This window comes from Silurus meridionalis, chromosome 1, assembly GCF_014805685.1.
Source record: "Silurus meridionalis isolate SWU-2019-XX chromosome 1, ASM1480568v1, whole genome shotgun sequence".
Taxonomy (NCBI): Eukaryota; Metazoa; Chordata; class Actinopteri; order Siluriformes; family Siluridae; genus Silurus; species Silurus meridionalis.
The window spans coordinates 13,289,784-13,304,355 of NC_060884.1; the positions used below are offsets into that span (position 1 = coordinate 13,289,784).

General features: G+C 36.2%; 1 protein-coding gene across 2 annotated transcripts in view; it reads left to right on the forward strand.

Annotated features, from left to right (window-relative positions):
• cacna2d2a (calcium channel, voltage-dependent, alpha 2/delta subunit 2a) overlaps positions 1–14,572 on the forward strand; it is a 223,636-nt gene that overhangs the window by 60,939 nt on the left and 148,125 nt on the right. For both annotated transcript variants that reach the window (XM_046845532.1, XM_046845542.1), the window contains exon 3: positions 6,965–7,081. In XM_046845532.1, coding sequence (XP_046701488.1) covers positions 6,965–7,081 — 117 coding nt within the window. The remainder of the gene's footprint in view (positions 1–6,964; positions 7,082–14,572) is intronic.

The following is a 14,572-nucleotide window of genomic DNA, read 5'->3' on the forward strand; positions in this document are numbered from 1 at the left end:
CGGCTGTGAGATGAAGAGAACTTTGGAGCCCTTTGTGAATGTGTACTCTGTTTAAATGCATAGTGAAAAAGACAGTGAGAGGAAATGGAGAAAGAAAAGATTTGTTGCAAAAAAATCTTGGGGATTTGGAAGGACACAGAAACACCAAAAATGCACCATCAGCCAGCTGATAAAAGAACTAGCATTTATCTCTGTCTTTAAGACAGATACTCTGAGGTGAAAGAAAAAGACGAAATGTATGTGTGTGTATGTGTGTGTGTGAGAGAGAGAGAGAGAGAGAGAGAGAGAGAGAGAGAGAGAGAGATGGTGAATGAAGAATACAACCTTCATCTTCTGTTTCACGTGTGACCCGTGTGTTAAAGTTGTGTGGGGAAATTGGTGGTCTGTGGTGTTGGGTATTTAAACACCAGATTTTTGGTTTATTTGGTGAACTACATTTGAATAGTCTTAGAATCAACCTTAATGTTATTCAATTTCTTCTCTAAATTAACAGTGAATTAATGAGATGATATGAGATGACAGGTGATTATTTGAATATATTTGGTTCATGCTTTTATATTTAATTCTTAACACCTGTGTAATGGAACCCTTTCAGCAGATGTACTACACATTTACAGAACATACTCACCCAAACTGTTACCACAAAACTTGGAGACACACAATTGTATAGGATGTCTTTATATGTTTGAACAAGGTGACCCAAACTTATTACAACATAATAGTGGTTGGAGTGGAAGATCTTGAGTGGCCTGCTATAGAGCTCTGACCTCATCCCTATTTAACACCTTTGGGATGAACGCTCTACACAACCATACTCCAAAATCTTCCCTAGAGACTGGAGGTTACTTTAGCAGCAAATGGGACAAAATGTGGAATGAGATTTTTGCAATTGTATGTTGATGATGGGGAAAAATATTTATCTTACATTATTTTACTATAGTTATTTAAACTCCTGGGTCAAAGACTTGGATAATCCCAAATGGAAAAATTTGGTCAATACGAGAATCATAGGTCAGACAATGAGCAAGAAAGAAAAAAAACAGACAGTGTAAGCTAACATGAGAGACTTTTTCCTTTGATTTCTTAACATATTTTAAGGCTTATGGATAAACTTGTTAACAGCTTTTATTTATTTATTTATTTATTACAAAAAGAAGAGCCAGTGTTGTTCCATTCAGTGCAGCTACACTGCAGCTGAACGAGCAAATGGAGTCATTGGCTGTTTCAGGAGTGCATTTGTTCAATATTTGCTTATTTCCTAAATAATGATTTGTTGTTAAGACTTTATAAAGCTTTATATTTTGTGTAGTATAGTAAAAGTAGAATAATAATATAAAACACAAGTGTAGTATAGTAATACATATGTGTAATAATTATTAGCTCAGAGGTTAAGATTTTAACTACTGAGCAAAAGCCACTCATGTGCCTTGAAGCAAGCCCCTAACCTTCAAATCTTTAAAAAAGAAGGAAAAGAAAAAGGACAAAGTCATTCTGGGTAAGGCTGTCTGCCAAATGCTGTAAATGTGATGTTATTTTTGAATATATACACTGGGATGTAAAAAATTATATTTGGAGATATTTTGTCTACAGAAGATGACTGCATTTAGAAATCAGGCAGCTGAATGATGTTCTCTTTGTAGAAGGCAGTGCGCGAGCTGTGAGACTGATCACTCCCTGCAGGTACGATGTGCTGGATGTTCCGGATACACAGATCACTCTTTTCATGTTTGCTGGAGCTTAACGGACCAGTGCCAGTACACCAAATCTGGCCGATTCATGATTCATGACTGACGAAGTTAACCTGCACAACATTTGTATATGTGTATGTGTGGGCTTTGTTGTGGTTTATTGATAATCTATTAAAATATTTCTTATATATGTATGTTCATGTGTGAGCTTGACAGCAGTCTGAAAGACAAAACAGAGTAGATACATAGACTTTTTTAGCTTTAAAACTATTTTATGATTGAAGCTTAGATGATTCCTCCTGCTCAATAGATGGACATCAGCTTTTACAAGCCTGTTTGTCTTTAGTGTTTCATTGGAAAGACTTTGTGTTATATATTGTCCTTGTCATCTGATTCTTTCAGTTATTTCTTTTTTGTCACATATGTATTGAGCGCTCACATGCTATTCATTTTCTGATGCTTTTGTATCCTTCTCAGTCGTTGGACGTAGCTATTTTAACATCTAGACATCTCTCTCTCTCTCTCTCTCTCTCTCTCTCTCTATTTCTCTCTCTCTTCAGTCTCTCTCTCAGTTTTATTGAACTGTTCCGCAGGCTGGTTGGATGCGCTGTCTGCTTGGCGGAGTCCACTAATATTCCTTAATGACGCTGCATCTGTCTCTGTCACCAGGCTGCTTTCACGGCCTGATAAACTGAGGCGCTCTCGCCTCAGACGCCACACTAGCAGAAAACAAACAAACAAACAAATAACCAAGTCCCTCTAAACGGAGGCAAAGCAGACAAAACAAACGCACAAGGTCAAATGACACACGGGGTGGCTGCCAGGAACGATCTGTCCGGTAATGAAGTGCTTAGCAATGCATGGCAAATAGCCATCAGCGTGGCAAAATGACAGCGGAACACGCGGGCCGTGATTATCACAGCAACAGTAGATAAATGTTGACTGATGGATTAAGACTCTGCAAACAAGACGCTCTGTTCGTCTCAGGGTTTCCATGTAAGCAGTGCTTTTTTTCTTCCTAGCCGTTCTGAAAGTAAAACGCAAAACCTGTCTTTGGGCAGTACGCTTTCACACATGTCACCATAAAATATCTTCTGGCAATTCCTTTCTCTATTTGTTTCTCCTTTTCTTTATTTTTATAATTTTTTTTTCCTTTTTTACTTCATTCCCTTCAATATCCTCTCTCTCTCTCTCTCTCTCTCTCTCTCTCTCTCTCTCTCTCTCTCTCTCTCTCTCTTTCTCTCACTCTCTCTCTCTCTTTTTTCCTACCCCATCTTGTATGTGTAAGCGAAGAAATAGGGGGAGTGTACATTTGTGTGTATTTTTTTATGTGTGTCCCCAAAGTGCAAGACATCCAGCATATACTTAATCGTGTGCAGTATGGAACTGCCAGCGTATTGCCTTGGATCGGCTCTCTTTCATTCACTTTGGATCAGTGAAGGTGTGTGTGTGTGTGTGTGTGTGTGTGTGTGTGTGTGTGTTTACATTTTGTGTTGGTCCTGGACCACAAATCTGTTGGCCCACAACGGACAACAGAACCTTTGCCTCCTGTTACTGTTATCCACTTCCTCCTAGACCCTTTACTCTGTAGATCAGCAAAATGTTTTTTTCAGTGTGCGTGTGTGTGAATGTATGGTTGTGATCAAACTACTTAATCGGGATTTTGTTTATGCTCTGAATATAGTATGCAAATATGTTAAAATATTTATTTTGCCTTTAATTTTATAGTGGCTCAGATAGAATAAGTATCAGTAGTGGTGTAACACTGTGTATATATATATATATATATATATATATATATATATATATATATATATATATATATATATATATATATAATTTTGTATCTATTTAATATATGTACTATAAATATTTAATTGATTAAAATATTTAAATACGATTAATCACAGGATTGCCATGGGTTAGCTCGAGATTGCAACTTTATTGCACAAAATGTACCTTAAATTACACAAATCTTTCATCAATCTCTCTTACACTAATTCTTTAATCAACATTGCTATTCACAAAAATGGATGCTTTATGCAAATGTATGTTTATTATTAGTAAAACCATACTCAACATAGAGCATAAAGACAAAATATTCTTGTAAATGTTTTAAAGTAGTTACAGTGTTTTAAATCACGTAATTACACCGGATCTGTGCATAATGGCAGATTTTGGTGCTTGATTTGAGATTTGGCGCATCAGTAAAACAAATTTTAGTGATAAAAAATAATTTTTTGGTAGTTTACATTTATTAGACGTCATTTGGGTGATACAGAAAGTCTGTGTGTGTGTGAGTGTGTGTGTTTCACATTTAATATCAAATTTTCTTAAGATATAATCTACTTTGACTGTTAGATATGATCTACTTTGACTGTTAGATATGATCTACTTCAACTGTTCTACTTACTTTGAGAAATGTCTTCATACTTCCATCCTTTATTCATTCCCTTCCTTGATATGTAGAATTGTCAGGATTTTCCTTTTTAAAATAAATCATTGAAGCTGGATTTAAAAAAGAATCCATAGTGCCAGCATTCTGGTTCTTTCCAAAGGTGTTTAATCGGGTTGAGGTCAGAGCTCTATAGCAGGCCACTCAAGGTCTTCCACTCCAACCCATTTAAATCGTATCTTCATGTAGCATCGAAGATGTTTATGTCTAGTTCAAGTGAAGGGGAAATGTAATTGGTAAAATCAGTGTGCAACTTTGTAACAGTTTGGGTAAGAAGCACATATGGCTGGAAAAGCCAAGTGTCCAATACTTTTGTCCATAGAGCAGATACCATCTATTATTATCTTTTACAAGTTCTGATATTTGTGTATAAGTTTTTTAGAATGTTATGATTACAAGGAGTGTTTTCCTCTGGTAGATAAGGTCTGGGGATAAGGATGAGAAGCTGCTCTAACACATCAACTGAAACTAATAAGTGTGTTTCAGCAGAAAAAGACCCCATATTGAAGCATGTAAACTGAACTTTAAATGTATGTTTCCATGACCTTATGCCACGTCCTCTCATTCCAAGTCATTCGATAAGCCATTTCAATAGGTCAGCACTGCCCATCATATCCTTATCATTATATTCTGAGAAGGAAAATCTATAGCAATAGACCCCTCTGTATACAAATATATAGAGCTTTGAAATAAATGTTAAAAGAATTGGTGCACTGCTAGTCACAGACTTTACTATGATATAAACGGAATGCCCCAGAACCTTATTTTATCTTAGACTGTATGAATGTTTGCTTATACTGCTTTACTGTATGTGTTAAAAAAAAAGGTTCCATTGTTAAATTTCGATAGTGGCCAAAAAAGGCATCTATATCTAGTGTGCAGTGTCTCAAATATTACATCAACATGTCATATAAACTCTTCTTTTTATTTACTTGAATATTTTACCCCAGAAAACTGATGCAAATACTTTAAATAATATAAGAATACTTTTAATCAAATTGTGTATTATAGAAAAATATGAATGTAGAATCTATTTGGAAATGAATAGGATGTGGAAAATACAACCATGCTGCACTATCTAGTTATCTTATATAGACCTAAAGTTGCTTTTGCACATGACTTTGTGCTGAACTAACACCCAGCTCCCACACAGCATCAGAAAATATCGGTAAATATAGTCCTTTTTTTTTTTTTTTTTTTAGCTTACTCAGATATTGCTATCGGCTTTTTTTCACCCAGTGCTGACGGATTTGTGGGTAATGGAGTCCCTGGAGTGGTGTGGATAAGTGGGAGTCCCTTGGGGTGGCAGCAGGCTGTTGTGGACTACAGAGGGAATTGCTGAGTCAGACAGGAAAAAAGCTAGGCTCTCGCATTTAATCAAATAAAATCACTGACATACCAAGTGCCTGAGCCCTAAATCCATCGTATGTTTTCACCACTGTCCTTCAGTTACCTTTCAAGAAATCCTTGTATGTGTATATATATATATATATATATATATATATATATATATATATATATATATATATATATATACACTATATTATGTAGCAGCAATTCTATGCTATATATAGCAATATATGATACTATGCTTGTCTTACTGTTTGGAGCAATTTTAGTACAGTTTGGCATTAACAAAGGATTCCAGGTTAATTAGAATAAATATACGAGCTAATGGAGAGCTCTAATGTGCTGCTCAATTCTGTGTTTTGGTTGACTGCATACTAATTAGCATTGGTATGGTATGTAGTGTAATATCGGTACACTATGGACAAAAGTATTGTTACACCTGACTTTTCCAGTCTAAACTGTTACCACAAAGGTGGAGTCACACAATGTTATTTGACGTCTTTGGATACGATAGTATTACATTTTACATACATTTGAACTAGAAGATCCAAACGTGTATGAATGCATGTATGACTGTATGAAGATAAGGTTTACATTGGTTGGAATGGCCTGCTTTAGAGCTTTGACCTCAATCCTGTTGAACACCATTTGGATTTGTCTGCTTTGGTGTCTATTAAATATTTCTCTTAACCCTTATTTGCATCTGTTTAGCATCTGTCATGTAAAGAATGTTAAACAGATGCAAATGCTGGTTAAGAGAGAGATATAATAGACACCAAGGCAGACAAATGCAAAATAGTCCTTCAAAACTTGTTCCAAAATGTTTAGATGAATCACAATTAGACTAGAATAGAGCAAACAAAATCAAAAGCAGGGACAGAAACAGTTTTTTATATTATTATGGTATTAAGAATTAGCAATAGACAAAGAACAAGAGTTATAGTGAATGTAATACTTTGCTTTATTTTCCTGATTGAAGGTCCTTTAAATTGTGTGTGTGTGTGTGTGTGTGTGTGTGTGTGTGTGTGGTTGTTTGCATTTGCACATGTAATCTGGCAAACCTGTACTTTATCAGTAAAAGGAAGAATGAGAATGAAAAAGTGTGTGTTTGTTTGCAGATGTGTATGTGTGTTCTGGGTTTTTGAGTCCAGGGTGGCCATTTTTGAAGGTTGCCTTGTCTGGTGGGAATTTGAGTTTAAGTCTGGCAGTGACCTGGCAAAAGTCCTAAACCATCGTAATGGATTCTAAGTGATGAATGAAGGTTAGCAGGTTGCTTGTGAAGTGGTTAACAGATTACGTGATGTAACACTCTCAAAACAAATAAAACGGATGAAATTTTGTTTTGTCAAAAAGGAGTTGTTTATTTATTCTCAATGTTTAAATTGCTTGGCCAACTAATGACTGGAAATCTGCTTGTGACGTGCGCTCAGCAATTCATTTGTTTAATTGATATTGGGTGTCCTTTCTGCAGATTTACAACGAGAAGAAGAGTCAGTTTGAGGTGAAGAGGAACTCCCCCAAGGACCTGGTGGACAGAGTGGCTAAAGACATCGCCAAGCTGCTCACCGGCAAACGCAAAGCGCTCGAGGTGAGAAGCTAACAGCTGGGCTGCTCTGCGCATCATCAATGCTAGAGAGAACATTTTCGTTTCTAATGCATTGTGGCTGCTTAAACTGTATTATCACCGAATCAAAGTAAATCGTCCATTCTTGCTGAGCTGGCTGGTGAATATATTTCAAACAAAGGTGCAATATATTCTATTTTCCTCATAATCTAATCCTTACTTCCCTGCGTGAGCTCCAACTCTGGGTTCTTGATAGTTAATCTCCTCCTGGGGAGCGGATCGAGGAAAATGTGATTAAAAAATACAAATAAAAATATGCATCTAAAATAGTGTAGGGACATAATGTTATTCCATTGATACAGTAGCTACAGTACATTGACCTCTCAGTAATCCCACAGTCCTGCACCTGCTATGCTGAGCCGGAGTATACCCATAGTCCAATGATAATCCTCATCATAACATTAAAAAGATTCTGGAGATTGATCCTCTGTCTCTTCCAATAAGACAAAATTGGATTTCTAAAAGCATATTATCAATGCCCACGGTGTTGTATTAGCCTGCTTAACTAAGCAGGTAATGAGCTTGCTTTGCTCCAGAGTGCTCTCTTTAAAACATCTGCAGGAAATTTCCGTAGCCACCTCAACATTACGCTGTGTTACCGAATTAGTGCAACTAGTGACGACGTAGAGTTTGTCTATGCACGAAAATATGGGTATTGTATTACATTATTTAATGTTCATATTATTTACGGTAGATAGAAAGATTTTACTTTATACATAGGTGAGTTATTTGCAGTTGCAATTTCATAGGTATTGCACATGCTTGTGTGTTCTATTATCTCAGTTATGTGTAACAACATTGCCGTCTGTACGTGTAAAATGTGCATGTGCCAGGTAACACATAACAGCTGAATAGGTCAATAGCTATGACCATTGGCTAATGGTAGTTGCTTGAGGTTTTTATTTTATTTTATCAGTGTTCCACAAAACATACTTAAAAAAAAAGTTAGTGTTTAGTGACCTCCGTAGCAGAAAAACCCCACAGATTGTGGGTCATAGGGGGCAAGCAAACAGATGGGCGACACTCCGGCAAATTACATCTAAAATCCAGCAACAAGGCACCAATTATCAGACTCGACCGAGTTAGCTGGAGTGCGTGTCGCTTGCAGAGAACAAGAAATTGCGTCTGTGTCTAAAACAGAAAGCAGCTATTTCATGAGTCATAAGGCAATAGTGTCTGGAGGTAAGGACACTGAGACGGGCTTTAAAGGCAGGATACTGTGTCAGAACGTTGCCAGGATACCGACATTAGCTAACGTTTGCTAACCTTAAAAGGCTGTGTGAAGTAAGGTATTGGGAGGCAAAAGAATGAACGTTCTGTGACTACCACATCATTTTGTTAAGATATAAATTCAAGGATCCATGCAAAGTGCCTCCCAATCTCGTACAGGTTGGTGATAGTGTCTGAGAGTTTGTGACATCCTCAATGAACACAGGACCATGAAGATTATACTGTGGACTAAAATATCCACTTTCCTTATTCATAAGGCTGAGGTAACTGTACAGAAAACTGCAGATTCTTTAAATGACAATGTTTTCTGCCATACTTTCTAGTCACTTATATCCACTAAATTAAAGCACAGTAACCTGGGCAAACTTTAGCATTTCATGGCTAAAGTTAATGTGATACCTGACCATGCACAGCACATTTTCATGGCTTCAGTGAACTGCATGCTAATTAGCTAATGTTTAGCTACCGATCGTTAATCTGAGTGTTTTATTGTCTCGAAAAATGTTTATTGACAGGCTCACTGGTCTCCATATGTGGTGTGAGTGCACCTGCACAAATATGTGAAGAAAGCTGATGGTGACTCAGTGTTCTTCTGTAGCCGAATTTGATTTGAACCACTGATTTGAAAGCATATGTTATAACATGTGTTGGATCCGGAATCCAGACATGCAGACTTATATAAGTTCTACAAATGTAAAACTGTAATTTAATTATATATTATATAACACTTACAGAGCTTAGATGTGTGCTTTCGGTCATTGTCTTGTAGTATGGTGAAATTGGTTTCAATTAGCAGTCCAGATTGAATTGCATGGTGTTGAAGGATGGAATTGTAGACATGTTGGTTCATTATTCCTTACACCAAAAATAAGTCCAACCTTTTCTGCTAAAAAAACAACCCCAAATCATTAAGCTTCCACTCCCATGTCTTCTAACATACATCAGCTAAGCAATGTCACATTTTATACTCAATCTGTCCACATAACTTTCTTCTTATCATTCACTGCCCAATTCTTGTGTGTTTTTGAGTTTTACCTAATTTGTTGCATTTAAGCAAAACGCATGTGTCTCTAATAAGAATAAAATACTAGGTGTTTCAAAACTTTTGATAGACACTGTAATGTAAAATAAAATATATCGTATAATATATTAACATTCTAACTAGTAGTAAGAAAGCAAAGAAGAAATTTCCAATACAAAGTCTCTACCCCATGGAGGTGTCAATCCAACTAAGAGTATAGCACTGTTAACACCCACCCCCTGAGTATAAGCTTTATAGGATGACATGTTAAAAATTTATCCAATGATTTTTTTTTTGCCTTCAGTTTCAGAGTGTTTTTCTTCCTTAACATATATATTTTTATATAAGCACTTAAGGTATGTTCAGTTCTTTGGGCACAAATTTGATTCCACAGCGTGATATTGATCATGCAAACTGTGTTGTACAGAAGGTCCTTGGGCTTTTTATTTCTCAATTTGAAGCATGTGTTTAGACACAGTCCATGTTCAAGATCACAAAGGAAAACGTACCTAGTACTAGCATTTTTGGTAGATTTTATGAACTAGACTTTGGTTAACAGTGCATTACTCCGGGTGTCGTATTGTTTGAAGATACAAAAACGGGAAGGATGCAATTGTTATACTACCATACAAAGGTTAATAAAGAAAGTTCAGGAGTTGTCAAAATCCCTGAACACTTCAGTACATTAAACAAAGAATAAAATAATGTTACTGTGAATTCAGAAACATTCACACAGGGTTTGGCACAATTTGGGATTCTGTGAAACTACTATCTGTGGGAAATAACGATTTTGCTTTCACCTGAGGTTAATCTTTGAAGTCTACCAACCGGATGTGAGTCCTTGTTAAATCACACAATTCAGGACGTTCAAACCAGTAAGACCAGGAAGACAATATATATAATAACACTAGCTCAGGTGTCTAGAGCACCAGCAGTGGTATGTGTTAAACATCAAACTGTCTGGGATTAGGAGGGTTACAGACAATTCTGGACAAGACATGTGCATTGAGGTCAGCGCTGTGCTAACGGCGAGAAGTAACCATGACCTGAGCGATGCCACGAGAGAGAAGGAGACAGCGGTGAACCGAGAACATCGTCGACGGGAGAGAAAACGATGCTTTAGGCAAATGGGAAAATGTGAGATAATGAAGTTCTGAAATTCATTGATTTCAAAATGAGCAGCAGGAGGGAAATGAGAATGAGAGAGTTGGAGAAAGAGGGATGGTGGAATGAGGGAGAGAGGAAGTGCATAAAGGAGCACTGAGTGGGTAGCAATGACAGCAGGTGATGAGGAGAGATGGGGTGAGCTATTCCCTGCGTGTTTTATTAAAAAAGTACATAAACTGTTAATACTGACTCCTTCACGTCAGGCAAATGTGCACCAGAAATAATAAAAAAAAAAATGAGGAAATCAACTCAAACAGAGGCTGTATAGAATCTATGAGAACCACAGTAATCTGTGATGCAAGGAACCGTCTTGTTTGGAATTGGCTATTTAAATATAGACACAGAGCCGGGAAAAGGGTTATTAGGATTATTTTAGTTGTAGAGGACAATGTGTTTAAGAGAAAAGTGAAAGCCAGAAACCAATTTTTTTTTCTCTCTATAATCATTCTGCATTTTAATATTGTCATGTGTAAAAAATATATATTGAACTAAATATGTATAAAAAATATACGAATACAAATATTATTTAAAATATCCAGGCAAAGAAACAATTTGAGAGGACCTTCAACCTTAGCCAAAGCAAGTCGCTGTTAAATGCAAGTCATTGTCTTGTGGGCATGTAACAACTGTTAGTCTTCTCAGATTAGCATGGCTTGGCCTTTTTTTTTGTTAGTACTAGCTGTATTTAGCTTCTTAAGCTAGCTTACATGAATAAATTAATACATAAGTTAATGTCTAAAGTGTTTGTTTTTATTTACAGAAAAATCAGAAAAAAATCTACATGCCCTTAAAAAAATACAAATTTCAACATAAATAAATGTCAGACTAACATACTGCATTTAATGCAATATTCCAACAAACAGGAATCCAGAGAAAAATAAATATTTAATTTTTGAGAATATATACATATATATATATATATATATATATATATATATATATATATATATATATATATATTCTCAGAAATTAAATATATATTTTTCTCTGGATTCCTGTTTGTTGGAATATTACATTAAAAAAATTATTTTTTCCCAATTTATTTATATACTACTCATTTACACGGTCACGTCCATTATTATATCATGTCACGGTAAATGAACCTGGTCGGGACTCTGAGTGTTCCCACCGCCTGGAAAAGTTCCCTCACTCATACATTTAGAAGAGGTGGTGGTTGGGTGATGTCACATCAATAAGTATAGCTGATTCCAAATTACATTTATGAATGACAAAAAATCTTTAAGCCCTCGGGAGCCCAATTCAGAAAAAAAGAGAAAAGAAGTGTGCAAAAGATAAAGGTGTGCATGCAGCTTTATCACTTGTCTTGTTTTGAGGATAGAATATGATAATACATTTAATAAAATTAGCTAATAACTGTATATCACTTAAGTTTACACACAGAGCAACAATATTTATTTTAGCTGAATAACATTATAATTTATAGTATGTAGTTTATCATAATGTGTGTAGCAACAAAACAATTACAGCCTCACTAGATTATAGTTAAACTGGCAATTATTAATTGAGGTAACATCATAAAGGTTTTCTGTGATTGTACTGAAAAGGTGCTGAACTGGGTTCAGTGAGGAGAATCTCCAGTGCAGCTTAAACTCAATTAAAAGACATATATTATAAGAATATAGATTATATAGACTATATAGAATATAGATGTTGCATGTATCTTGTGGCTACAACTAGCCAAAGAGTTATGTGGTTCTTGGTTCGAGAGTTTGATAAATTGGGGGATATTTCTACATGAAATGGAGCTCTCAGCAATGTTTTGTTGACTGCTCTGAGAATATGTCATACTCATCAATGGGGGAGACGTTGGGTCTTGGCGTGGTTCACTGTTATTTGTTTGCTACTACACATGATCACATTACACCATCCTACTGGAGTGTTATAAAAATTCTTATACTGAACCTGAAGAGGTCTAATGTCTGATTGTGTGTGTGTGTGTGTGTGTGTGTGTGTGTGTGTGTGTGTGTGTATATGTGTGTGTGTGTGTGTGTGTGTGTGTGTGTGTGCAAGTTTGTAAATATTTGTGTGAGCCAAATGTCGTATTAATAACAGCAAGCTTTGACCTTAATTATCAGTCTTAATAATTATGTCAGTAGAAGGTCCTGGTGAATGAGTGTGATGGAAATTGTGTGTGAGTGTGATTAAATATGACTGGCCCATCTTTCTGGTTATAGCTTTGGCTAGGTGAATGGCACTGGATGCTTAGTTTCTAAAGCCAAAGACATTATACATGAAAAAGTAGATAATTTCTTTTGGTAAGTTATTTTGTCTCCTCCTGTCACTCTTTCTCTTTCTAGTTTGCTTTCTTCTACGCTCTCTGTCACCATTAAAACCGGTCTGACACACAGACTTTAAGCTGTCGATGTACCCTGGAATGTACGTGACACACCTACAGCACTCGAAGATGACGATAAGATCATCATATAGTCATGTATAAAAACATAACCACACACAACAGACAAAGCTAAAATGGCTTTGCAATAGTCTGAGGGTCCAGCTTAGGAGAAATACAACTGTTGTTAGTAAAAGGGAGCTGCAACTTTGATTAATTGTGTGTTTATTTCCAGGGCAGGTAAGTGTGTCTGGCTAAATGTAGCCATACTGGAGATCAGGGGAATTGTCCAATTAAACCAGGGCAGTAAGGCAGGGGAGAACTCGGTCGGGACCTGGGCAGCCACAAAATCACAGACTATAAGAAATAAAGGAGGGAAGTGTTTGTGTCTTTACTTGTGAATACGATATTATATTGTCCTAATCTGTAAGAAATTGCATTTATCAGTGTTGAATTATAGTAGTTCAGTATACTGCACCTAACAACCTTCATGCTGGCCAAACAGTATCAAAGCAAATATATCGTATTTTTATTTCATATTCAAATAGTTGGACACGTGTGTGAGTTAAAGTGTTTTGTAATATTTGACTCATGTACAAGTGATAATATGTGTTGAATTGAAATTTGTAGACACTCTGCTGTACACGGCTTTATTTAAAAAAAAAAAGAAATAAAATCATCTGCAATGAACAAATAATTTAGCAAAATCGCAAATGTGTAGATTTCAATTGCAAATGTATAAATGTAAAGCCTCTTAGTTAGAAATGTGCATGTATGTATGACGTAAATCTTGAATTACAGCACCTCCCAAAGAGTATGACTTAGGGTTATAACTGCATTTCAATATGGCACGTTCATGACATGCTGAGGGGAGCGAAAAAAAGCAGCACACTTTGGAATAAAAAATACAAGTCATTGCTTAATGCTGCAGTTTGATAGGTTTACACTTACATAGTATGTGGAATTCAATAGAGCCTTTCATAAAAGCGTTTTAGTATGTGTATTGTGTTTCATTTTGGGAAATGAATTACAAAAATAATAATAATATTAAATAATAATGATATTGTAGAAACCAGGGTTTCTAAAGACATTTATTTCTTTTTGTATGTCATCTCTTTTATTCAGTGAGAACTGAAATTAGAAGACATAAAAAGGGGGTCATGAAGCAAAAACCACAGAAACTAAACTAAATACACCCACACTTGTAAGCATAGTAGGAGATTCGAGGACTGTTTTATTTCCTAACGAGTCTCTTGAACGCTATGTAAAGTTAAATGCATAGCTGGAGGCTAAAGATGACATCACAGCTGTCACTGCTGACTGTTTATTTCTCCCATACTTCCTAGTCCAATTTGCTAAACACACCACCATAAAGAGCACTTAGAGCAAATAAGGGATGCATGAAACACACAGTAGATTAGCATGTTTTCTCACACAGCCACTTTAATGGAGTGAGGTTTTGTCCGGCTTTATCATTCCACCTTTAGCCCTCGCCTTCACTTCTCCCTCAACCTCCAGGAAACCTGTTCATCGCACATTTCGTCGGCGAGATAAGCGAGTTCATTTCCAAGCAAATAAACATAGCGGAGCGTCATAATTGAAACGATCACAATGGCTATCATCACCCACGCTAAAAGGGTCATAAACAGTCAAGCACTGCTTAATTTTCAGACTCGTTTTTACC